The following is a 25,209-nucleotide window of genomic DNA, read 5'->3' as shown; positions in this document are numbered from 1 at the left end:
TGCTTACAAATGCTCTGTCTCTTTTTAGGTATCTGCAGACTGAAAATCATGAGTTGGTACGTCAAGAAACGTCTTCTGCTAAAACGTTAATGGATATTGGAACTCGAAGGATCTTCTCTTCAGATCATGATATCTTCAGGGAAAGTGTGAGGAAATTCTTCCAGGAAGCAGTGCTTCCTTACCATGCAGAGTAAGATATAGTTTGGATATTTTATGTTGCCTACTAATTCCAGGCTTTTTTCACAGAACTCTCTGGGAATGATATTCTGAATATAACAAGCAAACTGTAGAGTTTATTTTAATTTTTAAAAAATTGTATTAAGGTCTGTATATAATATATATCTTGGTTTGCATATCTCCTACATCACATGTTTGAAGGAAGAAAAAAAGTACATGGTTATATTTGTAAAGCAAAACAAAAGAAAGTGCTTTTTGTATTTCTCACGAAAGGATGCCAGGTTGGTTAGCTAGGAGCTCATTATTTACAGGAGCAAATGCAGCACAGACAATAAAATGCAAACTTCTGTAGAAGTTTGCCTTGCCTCTAGGGATAAAAAGGTAGTTTAATCTCTTTGTTAGCTTTGCTAAGGCTCTCAGTATTATCACTGTTTATTATTTGCATTGTAGTAGTGCCTAGGAATCCCAGTCATGGACCAGGATCCTAGACACTGTACAAACCGAGAACAAGAAGACTGCTCCTGCTCCAAAGAGTTTACAGTCTAAAGGTGTTAGTTGTATTGGTTTTTATGTTGTGGCTATCTGTCCCCTGAAAAGTGCACTTACCAAAACAGCTAACTTAGTTTTAATTCACATCTTTTATTTCTGTGCAAGTCTGTGTATGGGCACTCTTACTTCAGAGTAAAAGTGTTCTATTCTGACTGAGTTAAAGTGGGGTTTTTGTTATTGTTTTAATAGCTAAATTAAAATAGGATGAAGTTGGTTAAAGAAACAACAACCCTGTTTTAGCTCAGTAAAAATAGGACACTTTTAGTTGAAATAAGTGTCTACACATGCACGTTATAACAAAATGTGTATTAAAAGAGATTGTTATTTTAGTGCAATTTTGTGTGTAGACTGGTCCTAAAATTAGCTCTTCTAGAGGTCACAACCGAGACACCAGATGGTAATGATTTTGCATTGCTCCCAGCCAGGGCTGGAACAGCAGTCTAGAAATGAAAGATTTCAGTTACCAGTCCCCTGATCTATTCATCCCCCTGACAGTTCCATTGCTATATTTGGTGTAGCTAGCTTGTTTCAGGCATGATTCTTAGTGTATTTTTGTTTTGTAATCTCCTAGTCCAAATTCCAGTTTTGAAACCCATTATTTTGCGAAGAGTTATGGTTGTCATTCTACATCTAGGAGAGCAGTTTCATTTCAGAATTAATTTCAAGATAATTGAGACGTAGCACGTTAATATCAAATAGTTGTTTTTAATTCTGGTAGTGAGGGTAATGCGATGAAATATGGTATGGTGTTCTTCCACTTAAATTTAGCCAGTTAGCTCAGAATGGTAGCTGTACTTCAGAGATGGTGATCGTTCTTTCTAGGGCTACAGTGCATGTCTACAAAACCATATATTGTCCCATTCTCCAACAAGGACCATCTTCCAACTAAAGATTTAAGCAACTGTATTAGTTCTGGACTGGGAAAGCAAACAATAAAAAGGTGAATTTAATATATTTCACCTTTTCACATTTATTCCATCCCTTCCCTCTCCTCTCTTCAACTCCTCCACCTGGAACTTCTCTCTTATGTCTGTAATAATTGTTCTGTTTCTGTACAGTCTCCAGAAGATAAACATAAGAGAGAATGCTACAAACTTTCACAACCAATTATTATTTATTTGTATTACCATAGCATCAAGGGGTCTTACTCATATACCAGTATCCCACTGAGATAAGCCCTGTACAAACACAAACAAACAAACAAAAAGATGATCCCTTCCCTTGGGGCTTAATATACCTTCTCTTCTTCCATTTATAGTTACTGAGCAATGCCATTCAACCAAACCAAATAGAGACTATAAAACACCATCAACTTAAAATCATTCTCGTGTCTGAAATAATTTTCACTTCTTACTGCTATAAATAGGACTTATTGCTACTATAACTGAAAGAGATTAGAAGAAAGATTTTTCTAAAATTTACTTTGTACGTTTGAGAGTTCTTTATGGGTAGTCACGTTCCCCTTCTCTGTAAAGTCAGTCAGTTTCCTTCTGTTGTTAGCATGGATCTTTTCACAGAGCAACAGGGGAAAGAGAAACACTTATAAAGTAGGAAAATGTCTGTAAAGCCAAACAAAAAAGGAAAAAAAAAACAACCCTGGAATTATGACAGGTGTAGAATCTGACACTACTTTAATTATTTTTTGCAGCTGACTAGATTTCAAGGTGACAATGTCCCTTTAAAACTTATATGCCAATCCCTGTAACCTTCAGCTATTATTCATTACTTATGTAAAACTATAGATGCACGTGGCACTTTCCAGTAGTGTAATAATTAATTAGTGATCTGGAAAAGCGGGTGAACAGTTAGTGGCAAAGTTTGCAGACAATACAAAATTAGTCAAGTCCAAAGCAGACTGTGAGGAGTTAGAGGGATATCACAAAACTGGGTGGCTGGACAACAAAATGGCATATGAAATTCAAAGTTAAGTGCAAAGTAATGCACATTGGGGAAAAAATAATCCCAACTATAGATTTTAATGGATTCTAAATTAGCTGTTGCCACCCAAGAAAGAGATCTTGGAGTCACCTTGGATAGTTCTCTGAAAACTTCCAGTCAACGCGCAGTAGTGGTCAAAAAGGCTAACAGTATGTTAGTAACTATAGGAAAGGGATAGAAAATAAGACAAAATATAATAATACCACTATATAAATTCATGGTGTACCCACACTTTGAATACTGTATCCAGTTCTGGTCACCCCATCTCAAAAACGATATAGTGGAACTGGAAAAGGTTCAGAGAAGGGCAACAAAGATGATCCAGGGTATGGAATGGCTTCCATATGAGGAAAGACTATAAAGATAAGGACTAGTCAGCTTAGAAAAGGGACGACTGGGGAGGGGGGTATGATAGAGGTCTATAAAATCATGAAGAATGTGGAAAAAGTGTATAGAGAAGTTTTATTTACCCTTTCATACAATACAAAAACCAGTCATCACCTGATGAAATTAATAGGCAGCTGATTTAGTGCAAACAAGAAAGTACTTTTTTTACACAAGGCACAACTAACCTGTGGAACTTACTGACGTGGGATGTTGTGATGGGCAAAAGTGTAACATAGTTCAGAAAGAACTGGATAAGTTCCTGGAGGATAGATCCATCAATGGCCATTATCCAGGATGGGTAGGGATGCAATCCAATGCTAGGGGCAACCCTAAACCTCTGACTGTCAGAAGTCAGGAGTAGAAATCAGGTGTGGATCACTCCATAATTGCCCTGTTCAGTATATTCCTGCTGAAGCTCTGGTACAGGCTTCTGTCAGAGACTGGATACTGGGCGAGATGGACCATGGTCTGACCCAGTATAGTAACTTTTACGTTCTTAATACACAAAGTCTCTGCCCTGAAGAGCTTGGTGTCTGATTTTCAAAATCACCTTGTAGTAGGAAGAGAGCCTGAGACATAAGCCCTTGTATCAGAGGCCTGGTATGAGGCAGGAGCTGCTCGCAGAATTTGGTAACAGGGCTAATATTGCAAAAATACACATTCCTAAGAAGTGCTAGTCAGAAAGTACTCACACAAACATATCCAGATATCAAGTGGTACCAGAACATCCTGATATCAAGTATGGTACAAAAACATTCCCCAAGGATAACAGGAACACACTGACGCCTCCTAAGAGATATGGTCAGGATAACAGTACGAAATAAAACTGTTTTGATCGAACCAACATGTACAAGGTAATAGGTAATAGCTAGCCATGTCACAGGGCAGTAACTATCTATGTCAGAGGATCAGTACTAACTTGTTTGTATTGGGGTATAAAGATGTATCTCAGAGGGAGTATCTTTGTCTGGCCTAGGGAGGAGTGGAAAGTCCCGCCGTTCACTGAGCTGGTCCATTGTTACGGGCATACGTGTATTAGTGGTCTGGTGGAGTCTGCAGGATACTAGTACCGGGCTTTGTCGACAATAAGCCTGGCTGGGTGCCTTTGTCCCTTAACGGATCTTGTGCTCATTGGGTGGTTTGCTTGAGGCCTGCCATGCCAGCTGTCTGCGCAGGGCTGGGGCAGCACACAAAGAAACCACACACATGCAGCTAAACATCTATCAACATCTAATCACACACTAAGTGACTTAAGACTATTGGTTTTCAAAGGCTGTGTCTGCATTGGGGGAAAAAGTGCATTCTTAACTCAAGCTAGCTAATGCACGGTAAAATCCTAGGGAAGACAAGTCTTTAGCTTGTGTAAAATTTATCTACTGCCTTGTTTTCCCTAGGATTTTACCTCAAGTTAGTAACATCCTTCCTCCTCCTTCCCCCCCCCCCCCGAATATAAGGCCAATTGTACTTGTGCGCCTGCAGCATTTTAGATGCTTTTGAAAAATCCGACTGTAAAGGAACAAATGGGTGTAATGGTAACACATAGTAAGTGGCTGGGCAGACATGGAGGGGTGAGTGTGTATGTTGGCAAACACAGGCTTTGTGGAAGACATAATTTTTTTAGGGCTGATTTGGAGGTATGAGAGCTCATCGCAAATGTTGCCTGGAAGGAATGGAGTTCGGAGTGAATGGAAAAACACAGGGAGTGTTTGGGAGAGAAACTTACATGGGCTATCTGAGATGGGAGTGGGATTGAAGAGAAGTTTTAACTGTCTGGATAAAGAGCCAGTGGGACAGCCCAACCATGCGTGTCTCTCTCAGGCAGTGATCCCAAACTTTTTACCTTGCACCCCCCCTTACCTATAATGTAATCTGTCTCTCCTCATAGAGCCATGGTTGCGAGCTGCAGCTTGGAGTGGGGCCGCGGCTGGGCCGGGGGCCATGGCCTGGGGCTGGAGTTAGGGCTGGGGGCCGAGGCTGGGGTCTGGAGTGGAGGTTGGGGGCCGTGGCCGGGCACTGGGTAGCAGCCGGGAGGCAGGGGCCGGGGCCAGGGCCAAGAGTGGGGCTGGGTGGCACTCCCTCCCTGGCCCCTGTGGGGCCTGGCCCTACCCTGCCACACACCCCTGAACGTTCCTCCGTGCCTCACAGTTTGGAGACCTCTGCTCTAAGGACTCATGTATGCGCTCTCAGTGAAGATGGATTCATCCTTCAAATATAAACTAATAATCCAAGGAAAAGTATCTTCCAAAGAAGTAGGAAGGTGTGGATCTCATTAAGTCTTCTAGCACATGCAGTGTTTTATAGTGTAATATATCTTGCTATTGCAAAGCTCTGTTTCTTTGATATTTCTTCTAGTATTTTCTCAAATTGCTTGCTCGGTGAAGTGTTTGTTGCTTACAGTTTACATCCATTTCAATTGCAGCTGATAAATGGCCTCCAAACTAGTCTGTGTGGCTGAAAAGATGAGCCTTGGGTGGCCTTCAGGATGCAGTGCAACTCTGGCTCTAGCAAACAACCTGAGTGAGAAAGTTCCACAGATAGGGAACTTCTGCCATGAGTCTCTAATTCTCCTTCCGAGTTAAAATCTAAGGACTATCACCAGAAGCTCCTCTGCTGTCAATTTACCAAAGTACCACAAAAATCAACTTATCTTTGGTATTGTTCACAAATTTATCAGGTATAAAAGTTAAGGAAATTGCAGGTTATACATTGGAAGCAGAAATTAGCTTTTTACCACCTACCATACTGCATGTAATTCTGTGGTGGCAACTTAATCATTAATCCATAGACTTGGAGACTACAAATCCTAAGTATGTTGCATGAGTCCAAGTTGCCTACCTCTCCCCAGCTGGCAAAACACACATGCCTGTTTTATGTTACCTCCTGTGTTGTTGGTTGGTTTCTGAGACTGAAAGTCTTATTCTTAAGCATTGAAACTTGGTAGCAGATTTTATGGTGTAAAGCAGCAGCTGTGGAAAATCACAAATAGTAGGAGGGGAATTCCACTAACTTCTCGTTCCTGTATCATTTGCAGATGGGAGAAGGCTGGCCAGGTGAGCAGGGAGCTCTGGGAAAAAGCTGGACAACAGGGACTGCTTGGTGTCAATATATTGGAAAAACATGGTGGCATTGGAGGGGATCTGCTCTCTTCAGCAGTGGTCTTGGAGGAGCAGTAAGTACAAGACACTGCAGCAAGAATCAAATTGGTACCCTTATAAGATTGTATTTGTTCATCTGATTTCCTGATTCCTATTGTAAGGAGAGTGTGTTCACAGACAGTAATAGTGTTTTCCTTCCACAGAAGTGATAATTTAGACATGCATAAGTACCCCCTACTTTAGATATTTCAGATGATTTTTTTTTAAATAATAAATATCATAGTATTATATATTTAGGACTGCCAGGAGAGGAGGGGAAATGTTCTCTTTAGACTGGTGGGTGATCCAATAGTCTGACAGTGAAAGTACATTCTATAAATAAGTAAGAACATGGATGTAACAAGTTAAAATTGTGTGTGTCATTTTGACAGCTTTTAGTGTACATTTCTTTCAGTTTTGGTTCTCTGGTTTTAACAGTGTAAAATTCAATAGATCAATCACTGTCACACTTTCTTCTAAAGTTTACTTTCATTCTTTTCTCTTCAAGGATGTATGTTAATTGTACTGGCCCAGGATTCAGCCTTCATTCAGATATTGTCATGCCCTACATCGCAAACTATGGCTCAAAAGATCAGATTGAACGGTTTATCCCTGAAATGTCTGCAGGCAAATGTATTGGCGCTATAGCCATGACAGAACCTGGGGCTGGCAGGTAAGCTGAAAAGGACAACAGATGGGCTTTACATACATGTTGCTTACCTAATCTCGCTGTGTAAAAACTCCGAGTTTCATAGTTACATGGCCATCTTACTGATTAGGCAGTAGCCCAGAATAGGTAGAACCAGAGAAATAACCTTTAATTATAGATTGCTGTTTTACAGCTTTGTCATTTCCGCATGCCTGTTCCAAACCCATGATCTTGCCATCAGCCCTAGGACAAATAGGGTTTTGTATTTGTTTTAGATTCTGCATAAACAGCCACTAGCCTACTTGTTGCATGGACATTCTTTAATGTGAAATGTAATAACTCAGTAAAGGAGGCTTGACTTAGTCCATATAATGCTGTCTGAATTTGGCAAGAGGGCCTATTTCCTTGTCCCTGAATCCTGTATAGAATAGAGTTCTCTTTCCTGTACTCTCATTCATATAGTATAAGGGCAGACAGTAGGATTATTGGGTAGATTACTGATTCAATATCATTCTCTTCAATCTGCTAAGCAGATGGGAGTACAATAGGGAGCTGCACCTTCTATACTGTCTCACCACTGGTCCTAGAAACAGCAAAAGCCTCTCTGCTTGAGAACCATAAGCTGACCTCTAACTATACGTGGAGGGTGCCAAGCTGAGCGGCTGATATCTGCTTTCTGGGGCAGCCCTAAATTGATGGGCCATGTCGACATAAGATGCTGCTGAGCTAATAGATATTATTTGTGCACGTGGTACTTCGGCTGTGAGCAGGTATGTCCCTTTGAAAGTGAAGTAGAACCATGTGCTGTACTGAAGATGCAGAGGTTCATCATTCGTATACATAACACACTTGTGGTTTCCATAATTCTCTAGCTCCTTTTTAATACATCCCTGAATCCTATTTGAGCTTTTGACTACTGTTGTACATAGCACTATCCACAAGGAGTTGTAGGCTCTATGTTCTTCATTATTTTATACTAGGATTATTTTTTAAATGTGAACTTCATGCCACTGCTGGATTGTTCTCTTAAATAACTTTCTTTTCTCGCCAATCAATTTTAGTGATTTGCAGGGTGTACGAACGTATGCAAAAAAGGATGGAAGTGATTGGATTCTCAATGGAAGTAAGGTATGTGAATGGATGTGCTCTGATTTATGGTGCTTAGGTACTGAATACATCCAGCGTTAGTGAGAGAATTTACTTTATTCTACAGCTGCTTTCCCAGCTCTTAGTGTCTCTACCCCTTTGTTTTTCCTTTTCTACGAGTTACATCTTATAGAAGAATTCATGTTACCCAGCTATCCAGCTTATGATGCTGACAATTTATGGGGCAATCAGCAGAGCAGACTCTTTTCTTTGCAGCTTTTATTGGAGAACAAAAAAGCAGCCCGATCATAAGATTTTGCTCTTTTCTTTGACTGGTATAGTCAGCCTGCACAATATAGCCAAAGGCCAGACTGTTTCTCAGTTCAGTGGAGTTGGTAGCAGAATAGCCACCCTGCTATGCGTTCCCCTGTCGGTCAAGGGAAACAAACTAAAACCTTTACTCCTTTACTATTTCAACACAAAAATGGAATCTTTATCCAGTGACTGTATTGTTCAGTGTATGGGATAAATTCCATATTAGATGACAACCACATATTGAGCTGCTATAAGGGTACCCATCTCATTTAACCCCTAATACAAAGAATTAAGAGGATTGAAATAGGGGATTGTCATTCTAAAAACTTTTAAATGACACTGCTGTTAGTTGAAAACTTTTAAAACTAAAAACCTCTTAGAGTTACAGCTCTGTCCTGGTACTTGATTTTTTTGAGTATTGGGATGGTTGGTTTAGTAAAACTTTGTTTTAAAAATGATGAATCATAGGTGACCACATGGTCTAGTGGTTAAAAAGAGAGACCAAGAGACTTCAATTCTGTTGCTAACTCTTCCACTAACTCTTTTTTTTACTTTGAGAAAATTTCTATACCACCTTGGGCCCTCAGTTTCCCTATTTGTAAAGTGATGGTGATGATTCTTGCCTGTCTGGGTAAAAATGCTTTGAAATCTTTGGATGAAAACACAAAGTAGTAATAGTATTTTGATTTCAGTATATTTCAAAGATTCTTCCTGCTGTGAATTGCCTATTACTTTTAGACTTTTAGGCATATTTATGGGCTAAATCTATGTGTTTGCAGAGCCTAGTACAGTGGGGCCTTGTCCAGATTGTGGCTTTTGGTCACTGCAGTAATAAAATAATAAAACCGTAAGTGTTTGTCCATAAGTATGTAAAAGATACTGTTTAGATAGATAAACGTAATGGTTGCGTGCCTGAACCTAGGCAAGACAAGGCAGTTCAGTCATTTTTTTGGTTGGCATGGTTAGGAATCTGAATCTAATTTTTATACTTGGCATGTCTGTGTCTGTTCTGCCTGTCGTGATATCAGAATTTGACTTAAAACATACGATACAGTGAAGGCAACTGTACGTTTCCACCCACTGTAGCATGCATCAGTGTTTCGTACAATATTAAATGTGAGCAGACAGCATATTGTACAGAATTATAGAGATTTGCTATAGTAATGGAGAATCTCCCAATGATTTTCCATTTTATACCTTGCCATTTTAACTTTTGAAAGAGGTCATCTGCATGTTAGTTGATATGCTTGTTCATAAAAGGAATCTTTATAATAGAGATTGAATTAAAAATCTGAATTTAAACTTTAGGAATATTCAAAATAAACAAATACAAATTTGGTTCCTTTTTTTTTTTAAATCTGTCCTCTGTCTTTATAATAGGTTAGAGTCGACCAGAACCTCAGACCCCAACACCCTTTAACTTTGGGGTGTTAGTTTGCAATCCAGATCCGAATTATGCCGCTTGAACCCATCTCTCCTTTATAGACTGTTCTGGAGCACTTTGGTTTTTTATGCATCTGGACTTTTTAAACTTTTTGGACGCTTACTTACAGCTTTAATCTTTTATATACTGTTTACTTGTAGAAGTGTGTGAAAGTTCGTGTACTACTACTTTATAATCTTCCTAGCTACCTGCCAGCTAACATGCAGCATTATTCCATCTTGGTTTTCTTACAGGTATTCATCACTAATGGCTGGATGAGTAATTTAGTGATTGTGGTTGCTGTTACAAACCGTGAGGCCCGCTCCCCTGCTCATGGGATCAGCCTTTTTCTGGTGGAGAATGGAATGAAAGGATTCATCAAAGGACGCAAGCTGGAAAAAATAGGCCTGAAAGCACAAGTAAGTCATACGAGCCTTACCATGTGATGGACTTTGAGGCAGTGTAAAAGGACTTGTTATTCCCTGGGGTACTTTCAGTAAAGATCAAATGTAGCTGTAGTAATACTTCAGTTCACAGTTTTAACGGCAAGAGCAGGATATTCTAAATTAGACTGCAATGGTGGGTTGCATTTGAGTGAAATTTATATGGAAAGCAAACAGCCTCCAGTGAATATATGTAATTTGGGCTGTAGAAGTTAGGAACTGGATAAGAGGAAAATCTTTGGAAGAGAGAGTTTGACAGATATTTTATTTAAAACCATTTTTAGGACACAGCAGAGCTGTTTTTTGAGGATGTACGTTTGCCAGCCAGTGCCTTGCTTGGACAAGAGAACAAAGGGTTCTACTATTTGATGGCAGAGCTCCCTCAGGTAAGACTGACACAAACCCACACTGTGTGCAGGAAAAGCACAAAGACTTTATTTTGGTTTTTGCTTGGAACCGCCACCTGCAGTTTATGGATTATGGTGAGACGCCTCAGTTTCAGAGGTAGAATGCCTACAACCACAGTTTGCTTATACTTTTGTTTTTTAGTGGTAGGAATTCTGCACTGCAAATCAAAGTGAAGCATCTTGGAATATCAGTGAAATAGCTTGCAATCTAATAGTTTCTATTCAAATAATTTTATTATGATATCATGTTAAGGTACTATTTTAGTAAGGGATGGTATAATAATTGCTACAGAAAGGATATTACGTGTATCAAGTTTTTATATCCGATTTCAAGACCAGATCTCTCAGTCAATAGCACTGGTGTGAAGAACACAAGATTAGAACAGAATTTAAAAATTGAATGCTACAAACAACTGTGGTATTATCTTAACACTTATACACTAAGCTCAGTAGTTTTAAATATGCTCTTTTTGCCCTCTATAAGCCTCTTCGTGCAGAGTTGACTTTTCTTTGCGCTAATGGCTAATGCAAAATGCACACCTGCAACTCTTCTACCAGTGGAAATATGTTATAGATCAGGGGTTCTCAAACTGGGGGTCAGGACCCCTCAGGGGGTCGTGAGGTTATTACATGGCGGGTTGCGAGTTGTCAGCCTCCACCCCAAACCCCGCTTTGCCTCCACCATTTATAATGGTGTTAAATATATTTAAAAGTGTTTTTAATTTATAAGGGTGGGTCGCACTCAGAGGCTTGCTATGTGAAAGGGGTCACCAGGACAAAAGTTTGAGAACCACTGTTATAGATAAACTACTTTCTCAATCTATTTAATAAAAAACTGAAAAGTGGAAGCATTTTGTAGAGCCTGAAGTGGCTTGTCGTCTTAGTAGAACTGAACATAGTTGACCAGTTAATGCAGGTTTGGAAGAGCAGAGGGGAAACTCAGGTGCCAAAACCATGACTCTGCTTTGTCATAAAGCATAAACTATGACTTTATGGTTGCATCATCTAATAAAAATCATGTTTACTTAATTTTACACTATATGTGAAATATGTGACCTACTCTTCCACTGTGAAAATTCCATACATTTAGTTCTTTCAAAGAAAATATTTCAGTGGTTTGAAAAAACACAGAGCCGCAGTGCTCATGAACACCCCTACAATAGTGAACCAGACTATTTACATGGTTAAGCAAAAAACACTTCTGCAGGAAATGGATCGTAGTTTAAATCTTTTTATAGTTTATGAGAATGGGGAGAAAATTATAAACTTTTAAATGTATTTAGACCAGTGGTTCTCAAACTTTTTTTTCGCGGACCACTTGAAAATTGATGAGGGTCTCGGTGGACAACTTAATGATCTTTCCAAATGTTTTTTGTACCGTTAGCTAACTATTGTAAAGCGCTTTGGATAAAAGCGCTATATGAAAAAAACCCTTAATAATTAACACTTTTTTGTTCTACAAATAAAAGCACACAACTCATTTTAATATCAGTAGTCTTACCTTTCAAATGCGATGGATGTGCCCTCTCGCCCCTGCCGCGGCAGCCCCCAAGTTGGGGCTGGGAAGGATGTGAGTGTCTCCTCCATCACAGAGCTGAGGCTGGGGGAAGGAGGGCTGTCTCTCCCCGGCAGCCGCAGCCCCGGAGCTGGGGAAAGTCACCTCTTTTTGTCTGGTTGCCGCAGCCCTGCACATTCCAAATTTCCCCAGCTCCTCTTCTCACCCCACTGCCCCCTGCCCACCTACCCCGTATTCCCCCCCAAGGCCACCACCTCACCTTACATGTGCATCTTCTCCAGGATCCAGGCACCTAATTAGTGGAGCCACACCTGTGCGGCTCCACTAATTAGATGGGTGGTCCTTCATTCTCTTGTGTGCAGTTGCCCAGGCGCGCACCTTAGAGGGAACTATCTGTGGACCACTGGAATGGAGCTCGCGAACCACTGGTGGTCCACACACCACAGTTTGAGAACCTCTGATTTAGACAGTGTCCTTCTAAAACTTGTTTACATACTGTTTTATTTGAAATGAAAGATTAAAGCCAAATTGTTTCCATTAAGTCAAAGGAGTATTACATTTCACTTTTAGATTTTTTTTTTTCTGTAGTCCTGTTTATGCAACTTTGGAATGTCACTAAGAACTTTTAAAATTGGGTCCCACCAAGACAATTGTGTTCATTAGAGTGACAATATTTTCAATTATGCAATATGTCTAGTTAAAAACTTAATGGAACAGAACAAAACTAACACTAACAGACATAACTAAACTTTTGTTTCCCAACCTATGTTTGTATCTATGTTTGTGTAGAGAAATTTGAGATTAGTTGCATTGGATAAGAACTCTGATTCTTTATCACTTCTTTCTCCAAGGAAAGACTGTTTATTGCTGATATGGCACTTGCCAGCTGTGAATTCATGTTCGAAGAAACAAGAAACTATGTTAAACAAAGAAAAGCTTTTGGGAAAACAATTGCACATTTACAGGTGAGCTTAAACCAAGAAAAAGAGACAGAAATCCTTCTTTTTGTCTGTCTCTTGTATGTAATTTTCATTTCATTAGAGGTGTTAGGCAAGCAAAACCACTGGACTGTTTTCAAAGGTTCTAAAGTTGGATTAGGAGCAAGTATCTGGAATGACTCCTCTTTCTCTCTCATGTTCAGTTTTAAATTAAACATGACTAAGAGCTCTTGAGATAACATTGCTGCTGCTTCTTTCAGATTTGAAGTCAACAGTGAATTGCTGACCTGGTTTATGAATATATAGTGAAAATAGTTTTGTTTATAAAATTGCATTTTACTGTCTAAGGCTCTTATCCTACAGTGCATTGTCATGGATGGACCTCTGCAGGTGAGCTGAGTCCTGTTGACTTGGGTGGACTTCCAGGCATGGGGGTCCACCTGTGCACAACACATTGCAGGATCAGGGCCTACCTGAGATTGATACTATGCAAGTTTTTCACAGCAGGGAATTTGTTGTCTTAATGCCTGTGAAGTGTTAAGCAAATAATTATTTTATATAGTCTTCAGTTTTATGGATATTGTAAATGATTCCTCAGCTGCAAGGCAACTAAATGCACAAGTGACTCCACATAAGAAGTTGTATATGGTCCATATTATATATGGTCCAGTGCATATTATTCTTGCTGCCATCAATGAGAGTTAGGTGTGAGTTTTGAGACTATCGCTAGTCTACTCCTTGTTCAGAATCATGAAAACAGGCTCTGCTTCTCACAGTATCTTTTTTATTTTTTTTAAATCAGGGTAACTTTTGTTAACCATATTCTAGTAAATACAGACTCTGGGATTCTACATGCTAATGTAGCAATTTTCAGAAGGTACTGCTTATTTTTTTCTTAATACAGGAGTGATCTTAAGAGTTTCAGTGTAAAAACCCTAGGTAGGGGGTTATTCTGAAAACAATGTTAAACATTTAAAAAATGTTAAACATTTTAATGAGAATGTTGGCCAAGTTCCAGTGTTTGTGATGCATAGAAATGGGATGAATTATACAGGTTGGAGATTGGTAGCCTTTTTGTTAATTGAAATGTGCCCTTGAGATCTAACTAAAAACATCAAGATTCCCAGTTTTGAGTCCTGATGCTTTTCCTGTTATCTCAAAGGCAGATCTACCATTGATTTCAGCAGGAGCAGGATTGGGCCCTTAGAAGTAAGACATCTTAAGTATCAATTCATAAAATTTCCAGGTGTGATTTAGCATTTCCAATGTCTATACGTAGCTCTATTGAAATACCTCTTTTAAAAAACTATAGTTTTAGTGCAGAGTTAGCGTTAAAGCAAGACAACCACTCTCCAGTAAAGTATTTTTATCAAAACATTATGCACTCTGTGCTTTTCTGTGTTTCCTTTCATGGCTGATTGCTAAACTGTGTGTGGAATCAAAAGCTGACTGCTTTCTAATTCGCCTGATGTCTTGCCTAATTCATTTATTACAGGGTTTGAAATCAGTCTTTTATTTGTTTCTGTAGCTTGGATAAAGGAAATGATGAAGCCCACTGATACAGGAGTTTAAGAACTTGAGAAAAGACTTGTTGACTTGTATTTTTCATTCCCCCGGCCAGTGTAAGGACTACTACCACGTAGTTGAGTTCTTGCCCAGTCTAGCTTTACGTGGGCTTCTTCTTTTTCCACAGTATAACAGATCTCAATGTTAGGAAACTTTCCCTGACAGCCAGTCTTAAACTTTCCTTTGTTCATTTGAATCCAGTTATTCCTACTCGTATCTCTTTGAACTTCTCTTCTCCCTCTGTGGTCTTGAATTTTAATTATTCTTTAATAAAAGATACTTGATAAATAAAAGTTTTTTGGATTGTGACATTATACCTTTAAAATAATTTTTGCATTTAAGAAAATAGTTAGTACTTTATGGAACTGCTAATAAACTAGGGAAATTACTGTATGCAAGTATAATTGTACTTGTCAATCCCAGGATATTAGAGAGACAAGGTGGGTGAGGAAGTTGGTCCAATAGAAGATATTACCCTCACCCACCTTGTCTCTCTAGGGAAATTGCTGGCTGTTAAGAATAGAAACACATTTTTACCAGAAGGGGGAGCTCAAGTTGCTAAAACATTCAGTAAAGGGCTAATATGTTGTACTATCTAGGAATTTATGAACTCAGACTTCTGTTATCTATTTATTTTTAAATAAGAAAAACACATGACTTTGAGTTAAAGACCAGAATTTATAGCTTTTCTTTGATTCACAGGTGCCTTGACTCTGAGCAAATCCTATTTGATTAGACAGGCAGAAATGTGAAATGTTAAAAGAAATGGAAATTAAACTGCTTTTTGTTTTATAGAACTCTAGCTCCTGTATTGGTGGTAGTCTTTATTGTGGTGGTGTTTCCTCCATGCACAACATTAGTTGTACCCCCCCCAAAAAAGCATTTCCTTGCAAAGACCTTATTGGCATATTTTCCTTTCACTGGTTTGTTTTAAAATATTTCCTGATTTTTAAATACAAAACATTTTCCCCTTCCAACAAAAATCAGACTGTGCAGCACAAGTTAGCGGAACTGAAAACTCAGATTTGCGTGGGCCGGACATTTGTGGACAGCTGCCTCCAGCTGCATGAGGAGAAACGTCTGGACTCCTCCACAGCTTCCATGGCAAAATACTGGTATGCATGTTAAAACAATTTGAAAATGTTACTTGTATGAACTTTTCTGGACTCTAACATTAGAACATTGAAGTAACCAACCCAAATGTTTAGCCCAAAAGGTAACATTATATATGATTAAACATTGTGTGCATCTAACATCAGAATTTATTAGCCCAAACTACAGTGATGCATGTGGTATACATAGAGACTTACACTGAATATTGGTATCGGTTAATCAGATAATTTCAAAATTAGTTACTTAGTGTTGGCTTTTAGGAAAAAGGTCTCTTGAGCAAGGTGATCCAAATTCAACTTAATTAAATAGTTTCACTTGAGAATTATTTTATTGAGTTTTTGAAAAACATTTAATTATACAGCTGAAAAACTTTAAAAACCAAAGGTTGATCTTACTGGGATTCCCTTGCATAATATTTATAACATATGAAATAAGTTTTGGATATATTATTTGATAAATCCTGACATAAGAGCTAGGTATTTCAACCAACCATTTTCTGAGAACTATCTGATTTCAGGAAGAAATAATTAGCTAGCTCTTTATTGCTGTTGCTGAGATTGAGCTATTCTTCCTTTCATAGTTCCATTTTTTAATTGGACAGAAAAAGCCCCAGGAACTTTTTTTGCAGTTATTTATTAACTTGCATTTAACCAAACAAAGTTAGACAAGTAGAAACATCTAAGGTAATACATTTGTCCCGGCGCCAGATTAAGTTAGCTGCAAAATTGGGGAAAAAATGAAGACTAGAAAGTGACAGAACATTTGCAGAAAATGTACAAGTTTTAATCCTTAAAAAAAAATTCTACATAAAATGCCACGGGAATCCAGATAGAACATTACATTAAAAGGAAGGATTTTGATTGAGTGTTTCTTGGCAAGGATTATGTTGAAATACCTGGTACAGAAGCACAGGCATTCAGCTTTGTGGAGGAGGATATAACTAATGCCAGCGTAAATACTTTCATCAATTGATTTTTCCAAAGCAAGAAACTTGCAAAATCACCAACATTCCTATACCTATAATATTTAGTGGCCTTCTCCATATAGGTAATGGAATTTCTGTAACTTTTCCACAGAGCTTGAATAGGTTTAAAAATTGCTTGAACAGAGAAACTGCTTCTTTCTCTAGTACCAGTATACTGCACTTCATTTGATTATACAGTAGTTTATATTCTTTCTTTCTTTCGTAAGATTTAACTGCAATTTACTATTTTTGAGGTAGATGCTTAGTTAAATGAGATAAATTTTTGGAAAGCATTATACATCTCTACTGCTGATTTCTGTTGAAAGATGTATAGGTTTTATTGTGATAATACAGTTACAGTATTTGAATTAATCTGAAAATCTATTTAGGATGGATAGTTTCATCAAGACATCATTTTAAGGTTAAATGTGGTATAATATAATTCAAGAGAAAACTTGGCAGTGGAGCATGCTTGAGAAGAGAGAATTTTATGTACTCTTATATGAAAAAGAAATTAACTTGACTAATCATTTTTCATATTCTTTTTGCTGTTGAAGTTACTTGTTTGAGCAGTATGCTCTTCCATGACTTAGCTATTACCTTTAGCTTGATCCCAAAGTGCAGTCAAAATCCTGAGCGGTTTTATAAAATTTGTTTGAGTTTTTGATATAACTGCAAGCATGCAGTCTTTTAAAAGATAAAATGCAGGAAACAAGTTATAAAGCCCATGTTGTCTAGGATAAAAAAGTGTATCAAATTATGCTAGGAAAGTCCACAAAAATTAACATAGAGACAGCTAAGTGTGTGTGTGTGTGTGGGGGGGAATACTTGGAGCATTTACTAGTCAGCATTTACATTAAAAAATGCAATATAGAGATTCTTAGCATTTAAAAAAAGGCATCACCAGATATTATTGGTGTACAGAGAGTATCCTAGTATGTTGCCAAAGGAAAAAGGCTGTGAACAAGTAACATTATGAAGGATTCAACAGGGGAAGAACACCCATTGTTTTAAAAAATAAATCTCTTTGATGATTGGCATATACAACATGAATAAGCAAAATGTAAACAAACTTGTCTGTATTTGAAAGCCCTCCTTTGTGAAAGTTTTATAAGAAAAGCCAAATTCTTGAATGTTAAAAGTTAAAATATTTGCCAATTACTGCTTCTTTCTGGTCCTCTTTATAAAAAGACCAAACTTCATCACAGTTCATCATGGGAATTCCTAACATTCTGGATATGGCTATTATATGTAAGAAAATTTGTAAGTAAAACAAACATTTAACTACCTTACTTTATACATTTAGTAGCATAATGCTTCAAAACCAAACTTCTGTTCTTGCTATTTTAGGGCTTCTGATCTCCAAAACAGCGTGGCTACTCAGTGTGTACAACTCCATGGAGGATGGGGGTATATGTGGGAGTATCCAATTGCAAAGTAGGTGTAACATTTCAGTGCTGAATTATGAAAGATACACAGCAAAGTAAAATGCTGCATTTTCTTCATATGTATTTGTAAACTGGGAGAACGAATCACTACTAATACAAAGCAGTCTACCAATACATGTAAAGAAAATGCCTTTGTGTAGTTGTTTTTACTATTTCCCCTGTACAATCAATTAGTTAAGCAGCTTTTCCTCTGTTTGTGTCTTTCTCACAGCAAAAAGTAGAGAGTAATTTAAAAAAAAAAGGCTCATAGCAAACCCCTCAAAAATGGCGGGACTTTAGGGCAGATAAATTGTCAGAAATTACTTCGGTTTAATTAAACTGACCTGATTTCAAGTTGTTGTCCCTTTAATAACATTTTACCCTGTTAATGCTGCTTCAAGGTAACTTTTTTCTCTTTTAATAAAAAGACAACAAGGAGACCGGTGGCATCTGAAGAGGTGAGGTTTTTTACCCACAAAAGATTATGCCCAAATAAATCTGTTAGCCTTTAAGGTGCCACCGGTCTCCTTGTTGTCTTTTTGTGGATACAGACTAACACGGCTACCCCCAGATACTTTTTTCTCTTTATTATTGTGCATAGTAGCCTGTTCACATTTTGAAATGATTGTTCCATCCTTTGTGAGTAAATAGCAACTCTAAAGTACACTGAGCTCTATTATATCAGCATATCTAGCAACCCCTATGCAGGTTTGTAGGGCCCCTGTTGTTAAGTACTGGTAGTAACTATCTAAGTATGGATTTTTAAATGTTGCAGGGCTGTGTGAGTCGTACATTTTCCTGGATACTGAATTTTAAAATTACTTTCTGGGGAGAGTTGTAGTTGTGATGCTGTGTTTAGTGCTTCACGGAATGAAACTAGCAAGGATTCTTATCCATTTCCCTAATCTGCTGCCCAGACTATAGTATGCTCAAGAGCACAGCTCAGTCCCCAACCCACTGGGAGGGTAGGGAAAGGGGGAACTGGATGGCTTGGGGATCAAGAGCCTTTCATTGTTGAGTTCAGTCACCAGTTCAAATGAAGCTGAAGTTAGTAATGATTCAAAGCTATAGCCATCAGATAGCTGTTCAGTGGCCTGTGTGAAATGAATTGATAGTTTCAGTTCATTTCTTAGTGGGCAAATGTTCACCTCTCAGAAAGAACCCACCGCACAATTAGAAACCCTTTCAGCAGGGAATGGACTCAATGAGCATGGCACCTAAATTACTACTTTGGACCTAGAGATGGTCTCTTTCTCAGGGCACAGAGGCACACTAGTAAGTGTGGGCGAGCTTACAATTTGTATGTTGTACATGTGCTATGTATAAATGAAGGGTTTCAGTCTCCAGCACTGTTAATCGAGCACTAAATTAACTGAAAATGGAGAAGGGAGGAAATGATAAAAGAATTGGGAAAGGGTGAGCAAACACCAGCAGGTATTGCTTCTAGACTATAAAAGACATTATTTTGAATTAAAAAAGGATGGGGGGCATAGAAAATAATAAAATAGAAATTTGCAAGGCAGCCTATGGAAAAGAAATATAGCAAATAAAGGGAAAAAATGTTTAACCACAAGTGACAAGTTTGGGACACTTCCCCAGAGATGTACAAGGTTTCAAATGTAAGCATGTTCTTACTCAGAGACTTGGCATAGGCAAGCAGCAACCATACATTGTTCTTATGAATCAAATTAAGGCATGTTACACAGCAGGGGATTGCAGGGTAGCAGGTGATAACATTTGTGTCAGACATATTTCTAGAATTAATGTTATTTTCTCCAGAGTTTCTCTGCCCCAAAGACTAACTGCAAGTAAAGTGGATTTAAGATGTCCAGCCTCAAATTGTAAATTAGTCTTTATTAAGACCACCTTCATCAAAAGTCTTTAATCATATTGCCTCCAACTTACATGCAAAATGGAAGGTTGGCAGAGGATAGGACAGTGTTTAGGTGGTTTGATTTATTTTATTTATATATTTCCATACTTTTTAATTTCCAGGATTTCTAATATCTGTTTGTACCTAGAATGAACTTTTTAAAGAAAACTACAATATTCAGTTTGCCTTGCCCCTTAAGTAATGTCTAGATGTATACAAACTTAACTCCATCAGAGGACATTTTTTTTCTGTGAAATCATTTACCACTATAAAAAGGAATGATAGGCCATTTTTAAAAGAGCAATTTGTATTGAAGTCACTTGTAATCTTTTCACAACATGAAACTTGGGCTCATTTTAACTGCCATGTTATCATCAAGGCATATAGGTAGGGCCCTACCAAATTCACAGCCATGAAAAACACATCACGGAGGGTGAAATCTGTTTTTTTGTGTGCTTTTACCCTATACTATACAGATTTCAGGGGGAAGACCCGAGTTTCTCAAATTGGGGGCCCTGACCCAAAAGGGAGTTGCAGGGGGGTCAAAAGGTTATTTTAGGGGAGTCACGGTATTGCCATCCTTACTTCTGCGCTGACTTCAGAGGTGGCAGCCGGATAGTGGTGGCTGCTTATTGAGGGCCCAGCTCTGAAGGCAGCAGGGCTCCCGGTCAGCAGCCACCGATCTCCAGCTGCTCAGCTCTGAAGGCAGCGCTGCCGCCAGCAGCAGCACAGAAGTAAGGGTAGCAGTACCGTAACCCCCCTATAATAACCTTGTGACCCCCTCAAACTCCTTTTTGGGTCAGGACCCCTACAATTACAACGCTGTAAAATTTCAGATTTAAATAGCTGAAATCATGCAGTTTACGATTTTTAAAATCCTATGACCATGAAATTGATCAAAATGGATGGTGAATTTGGTAGGGCCCTACATATAGGGTATCAGCAAGTATATTCAATTGTAATTTTTTTATTTATTAGTAAAAATTTCTAGAATTTGACTTGTTGGTCTAATTTCCCTATTTCAATTTAAGAAACTCTGCCAAACTCATACGTGCTTCTGAGTCAAGTGTTTTTTTCTTCACTTAAACTTAGATTATAGTCACTTCACATGTTTTCTCTTCTCTACCAGAATAGTACTGACAAACTGCAACATGAGAATTAAAGCACAAGTTCCTTTATTTGGAATTTGATGAATCAAATGATCACAACCTGAGCAACCCAGGATGATAATTGCATCATGCTTTGTGTTTTCTCATTAATAAAATATCTTGAAAGAGGGCTCTGAGTTATCACTGCAGACAGATCACACTTGAAATATGCTGGATCTTTAAAAAGAGATTTTCCCGTTTACTAAAACATTGTTATTTCATATGGTTATTTTCAAGAAGTATCTCTTTTTCTAACCATTCACTCTGTCACTACTTCTCACTTTTTCAGAGCTTTTGTGGATTCTCGTGTGCAGCCAATCTATGGTGGAACCAATGAAATAATGAAAGAGCTCATTGCTAGAGACATTGTGATTGACAAGTAGGCACATGGCTACGTTGGAGACTGCTTCCTGAATCCTATCACAATTAATACGGTATTACATCAGGCACCAGAATGCAAGTAGAAGAAGTACTGTGTTTTCTTGAGGAAAAGGAACCATTGTTAAAAACTATTGTAGTTACAAACATCCCATTTTGTTACTGTAGTTTATCTGTAGTCTCTAATATTTAATGAATATTAACTTGTAACACACTTTCCTGGTGGAAACACTAGGACTAATTCTCTGAATGATTCAAAAAAGTCTGAGGCAAGAAGATTGTATGTATTGGTAGTGAAAAGTATGGTCACTTTGGAATGTTACAATTAACTTTAAATCTTTGAAACATAATGTCATTATATTAAATCCAGTCCTAACTGTTCAGAATTAAATCGTCAAAGAAACCACTTTCTTCTTCAAAAATAAACAACAACTGGGGTGTTTAAAAAAACAAAACAAAACACCAAAACCACAACTTTGGAACTACAGTGTTAAATGTAACTGTAGAACTTGGACCTATCACTGACTCACTGCCACCCCGGTTTAATAATTTATCTTTTTGAGAATGTAATAGATTTTCCTCCTATAATCATCTGGCTTTTTGCATTGCATTCATCTATGATGAGAACAAATGAATGAGTGACTTTCATTTTTGAGCTGTATAATGACTTAAAAAAATGTAATAAGCTTTACAATGAAACTCAATGTGCCTTATTTGAATATGTACTTATTTTGTATAAATAAGCTTAATAAAAATTTAAAATGCAAAATATCAATTTTCTGCATTACTTGAAAAATCAAAGTCAAATACTATAAAATAACTATTTGGAAGTGCCCTAGTAAAATCCATATTTTGATATGGTTTGTAAGAAAGGGCACACTTTAGTTCAGAGTAGCACATGGTTTGATTGTTGTTAATCTGTGTGAATACCTCTGTAAAAGGCCTATTGGCCAATTCCCAGTAAGTCTGCAGTCATCAGTTGGAGGTTTAGTATGTGAGTGGAGTGTGCTGCTAATACAGGCTTTTATAACTTTTAAATATTTGCTTTTAATTAACCTAATTACACATTTGGCTTAGCAAAAACCACAATTCTATAGTTGTGTAATTAGTGATTTGACTACTGTGCACTTTACAAATCTGTTATCTTTTAGAAATAAGCTGTGCTAACATTATGGTTTCTATAATATGATTTAAAAGGACATTGCCACAAGTGGTAAGCTTACTGGCAGCTTCAGCAAGAGAAGTCAGGAACTGAATGGAGACTGATCAATCCATTTACTTTAGAGGTGAACTTGTCATATTAGGATTGAAAAACGTTGGGGCAGTAGTAAGAAAAGCTTATGTCTGCTTCTGTTGGTGCTAAAATTACTGTTTGGAATAACAGATTTCTGTCTCTAGGGCTGTCAGTCCACAACCATTGCATTAATTAAATTCTACAAGTGCTAAATTCATTCAGAATTAAAGGCGATGGACCAAAAACTTGACCAAATGGATAAACATGTACCTTATTACTTCCATCTTGATCACAGTGTGTATGTCCTTGCAATGTAGGTCTGTTGAAAGTTGAGAGGGCTATATCAACACATACTTAAGTGAACTTGGAGACCTCAGCTGTTGCATTTGCACACACCCTACAATCCCTGCACTAGTGTTTCTAGGGAGATGCCAGTGCAAAGGATGCTGGGGTGCACGTTTGTTGCTCTCCTCTCCCCCCCGTTTTAATATTCCAGAAATGGAGAAACACAGCTGGACGATTCTTGCAGGTGCTGTTGCAGGATGGTAGGAATAAGGGAACCTTCAACTACTGGAGGTGCAGGGGGGCACGTGAACCTAGGTCCAGGCGCTGCTAAGTGGGCTCCCTCCACGTGGGTGTCGGAGGAGCTCAGGGGCACAGCTAGGCATGGAGTCCTGGAGCCTCCTCCCTCCCCAGACGTTCCACACGCCGCCTTCAGGGCACGCCCCCTCCCCAGTTTTGCATAACCCCACCCACCGCGCCGCGGATTGGCCGGTTCTACCCCCGGCGGAGGCCCCGCCCCCGCCCGCCGCCTTGAGTTGGGAGCTGACTGTTAAACAGCGGCACAGATTGAGGAGAGCGCAGCCCGGGTGGGAGGCGGGTGGCGCCGCCGCCCCTGTGGAGAAGCCGACGAGCGGAGCCACCGAGCAGGCAAGTGTGCGTGTGGCTCCGGGGCCGGCGCGGGGACCTGAGGCGGACACGGCCGCGGTGGCGGATCCCCAGCCGGCCTCTTGGCAGCGGCTCCGAGAGGCGGTTGGTTCCCGCGGCCGCGCCCCCCCCCTCGCGCCCCAGGACCGGGCTCAGTGTTAAACAGCGAGAGGGGCGGGGCCAGAGCGGGCGGGCGAGGGCAGGCAGAGGCGGGTTGGGGGCGGGGCCTAGTGGTGGGGGCGGGGCTTTGGCGCTGAGGGGAGGTGGCGGGACCTGGGCAGTGGGGGAGCTGGAATGTAGAGCGTATTCGAGCTGCCTCTGGGCCCCCCCCCGCACCGTCTAGGCCACGCCCCTCCTCTCCCTTCAGCGTCTGGCGGGGCGGGGCCAAAGGCCTGTCTGGGTGGGGGCTGTGCCTGTGCGGGGCCAATGAGAAGAGCCTGTACGCTCTGGTGGGCGGGGCCGGTGCTGAGCTCAGGGGGCGGGGCCAGTCGGGTGAGGACAGACGGTCCGAGCCTGGCCGCCCTCGCCGGCACCTGCCCTCCCCTCTTTCCCAGCTGGGAGTCGTGGCCTGCCCCTGGGAGGGGCGTCCAACAGCCGCCAACGCAGCGGGGTGGGGTCGGGTCGCCTCCCGCAGCCCCGGCGGCTGGCTGGGCTTCGCGCCCGCAGGGGGCTGCCGCCTCCCTCCGCACGTCCTGCAGGGAGCGATGGGGACAGGGGCGCAGTGGGGTTCCTCTGGGTGGGGGAAGCCACGAGAGCCCTGGAGCTGCTGCGTTGCAATACACGTCGCAAACGAGAAGGAAACCCTAGAACATAGCGGTGGGGGAAATGCGCTGGGGAGGTCGGGGCGCGATGCAACGCTGGGAGCCGGGGGGGTCTGGTTCTGGTTCTCTGCCCTGTACGTCGCCGTTGAACACACTCTCACTGTTTGCAATTTTATCCCCCTGGGAAACCTATTGCAGCCTGCCCACAGAGCCAGTGTAGAGGAATACAGGCCCCGCCACTGCGGAGGAAATTAAAAACCTGCCTCTCACGTTGGCCGATGGCTGGCTTTTCTTTAGACAAAAAACAAACAAACACATACAGATTGATTCAATTACGGAATGTGTTTAAATGTAGCTTCTTGAAAACAGTGGTATCCCCATTTGGTCTGTAAAACTCAAATTATGTTTTGGATTCGAATGAGTAATTCAGAGAGAGTGGAAAAAGAGAGTCACTTGTTCTTTGCAGGATACTTTACCAAGAAAAGTGTTTTTGAAGAGGAGAGCTGAATCTGTAAATGCCTTGAAGGGCTACATTTGCTCTCTCTATATCTTCCTAAGTGCTGGAATTTACAGATGAGATAAAAATAAAACTGTTTAACATCACAAAATTCCAATTTTTCCATTAGGAAAATGCTAGTTAAAACATGAACTCTCTCAGATATGGGATAGAGTTGGATACAATCAGATAAAAGAGAACTTATTTTAGACCATGTCGGGGGTGTAAATTAAAAATAACACCGTTTAGGAAATATATAGAGAAGGATGATGTACTCCTTCCTTAAAGGGATAGACACTATACTGAAAAATCACACATCTGTCTGAAAAATCTTATCTAGTATAGTTACAGATAACACCT

General features: G+C 39.7%; 2 protein-coding genes across 11 annotated transcripts in view; both read left to right on the top strand.

Moving 5' to 3' along the window:
• Positions 1 to 22,200, top strand: part of ACADL (acyl-CoA dehydrogenase long chain) — a 34,995-nt gene extending 12,795 nt beyond the window's left edge. For all 6 annotated transcript variants that reach the window (XM_005279690.4, XM_024109255.3, XM_042859604.2 and 3 more), the window contains 10 exons: positions 29 to 190; positions 6,083 to 6,220; positions 6,694 to 6,858; positions 7,896 to 7,962; positions 9,913 to 10,077; positions 10,386 to 10,487; positions 12,876 to 12,989; positions 15,516 to 15,643; positions 17,956 to 18,042; positions 21,343 to 22,200. In XM_005279690.4, coding sequence (XP_005279747.2) covers positions 29 to 190; positions 6,083 to 6,220; positions 6,694 to 6,858; positions 7,896 to 7,962; positions 9,913 to 10,077; positions 10,386 to 10,487; positions 12,876 to 12,989; positions 15,516 to 15,643; positions 17,956 to 18,042; positions 21,343 to 21,436 — 1,222 coding nt within the window. In that variant the 3' untranslated portion in view covers positions 21,437 to 22,200. The remainder of the gene's footprint in view (positions 1 to 28; positions 191 to 6,082; positions 6,221 to 6,693; positions 6,859 to 7,895; positions 7,963 to 9,912; positions 10,078 to 10,385; positions 10,488 to 12,875; positions 12,990 to 15,515; positions 15,644 to 17,955; positions 18,043 to 21,342) is intronic.
• A 1,118-nt stretch (positions 22,201 to 23,318) lies between these two features.
• The window catches only part of KANSL1L (KAT8 regulatory NSL complex subunit 1 like), a 102,321-nt gene continuing 100,430 nt past the window's right edge, over positions 23,319 to 25,209 (top strand). For all 5 annotated transcript variants that reach the window (XR_010591378.1, XR_010591376.1, XR_010591374.1 and 2 more), the window contains exon 1: positions 23,319 to 23,595. Coding sequence is in view for 2 of the 5 variants with exons in the window: in XM_065561077.1 (XP_065417149.1) it covers positions 23,332 to 23,595 (264 nt within the window). In the remaining 3 variants the exon portion in view is untranslated. The remainder of the gene's footprint in view (positions 23,596 to 25,209) is intronic.

The sequence above is a fragment of the Chrysemys picta genome, chromosome 11 (assembly GCF_011386835.1).
Source record: "Chrysemys picta bellii isolate R12L10 chromosome 11, ASM1138683v2, whole genome shotgun sequence".
NCBI lineage: Eukaryota > Metazoa > Chordata > Testudines > Emydidae > Chrysemys > Chrysemys picta.
Note: the sequence above shows the minus strand (reverse complement) of the source record. Positions and strands in the feature narration are given on the sequence as shown.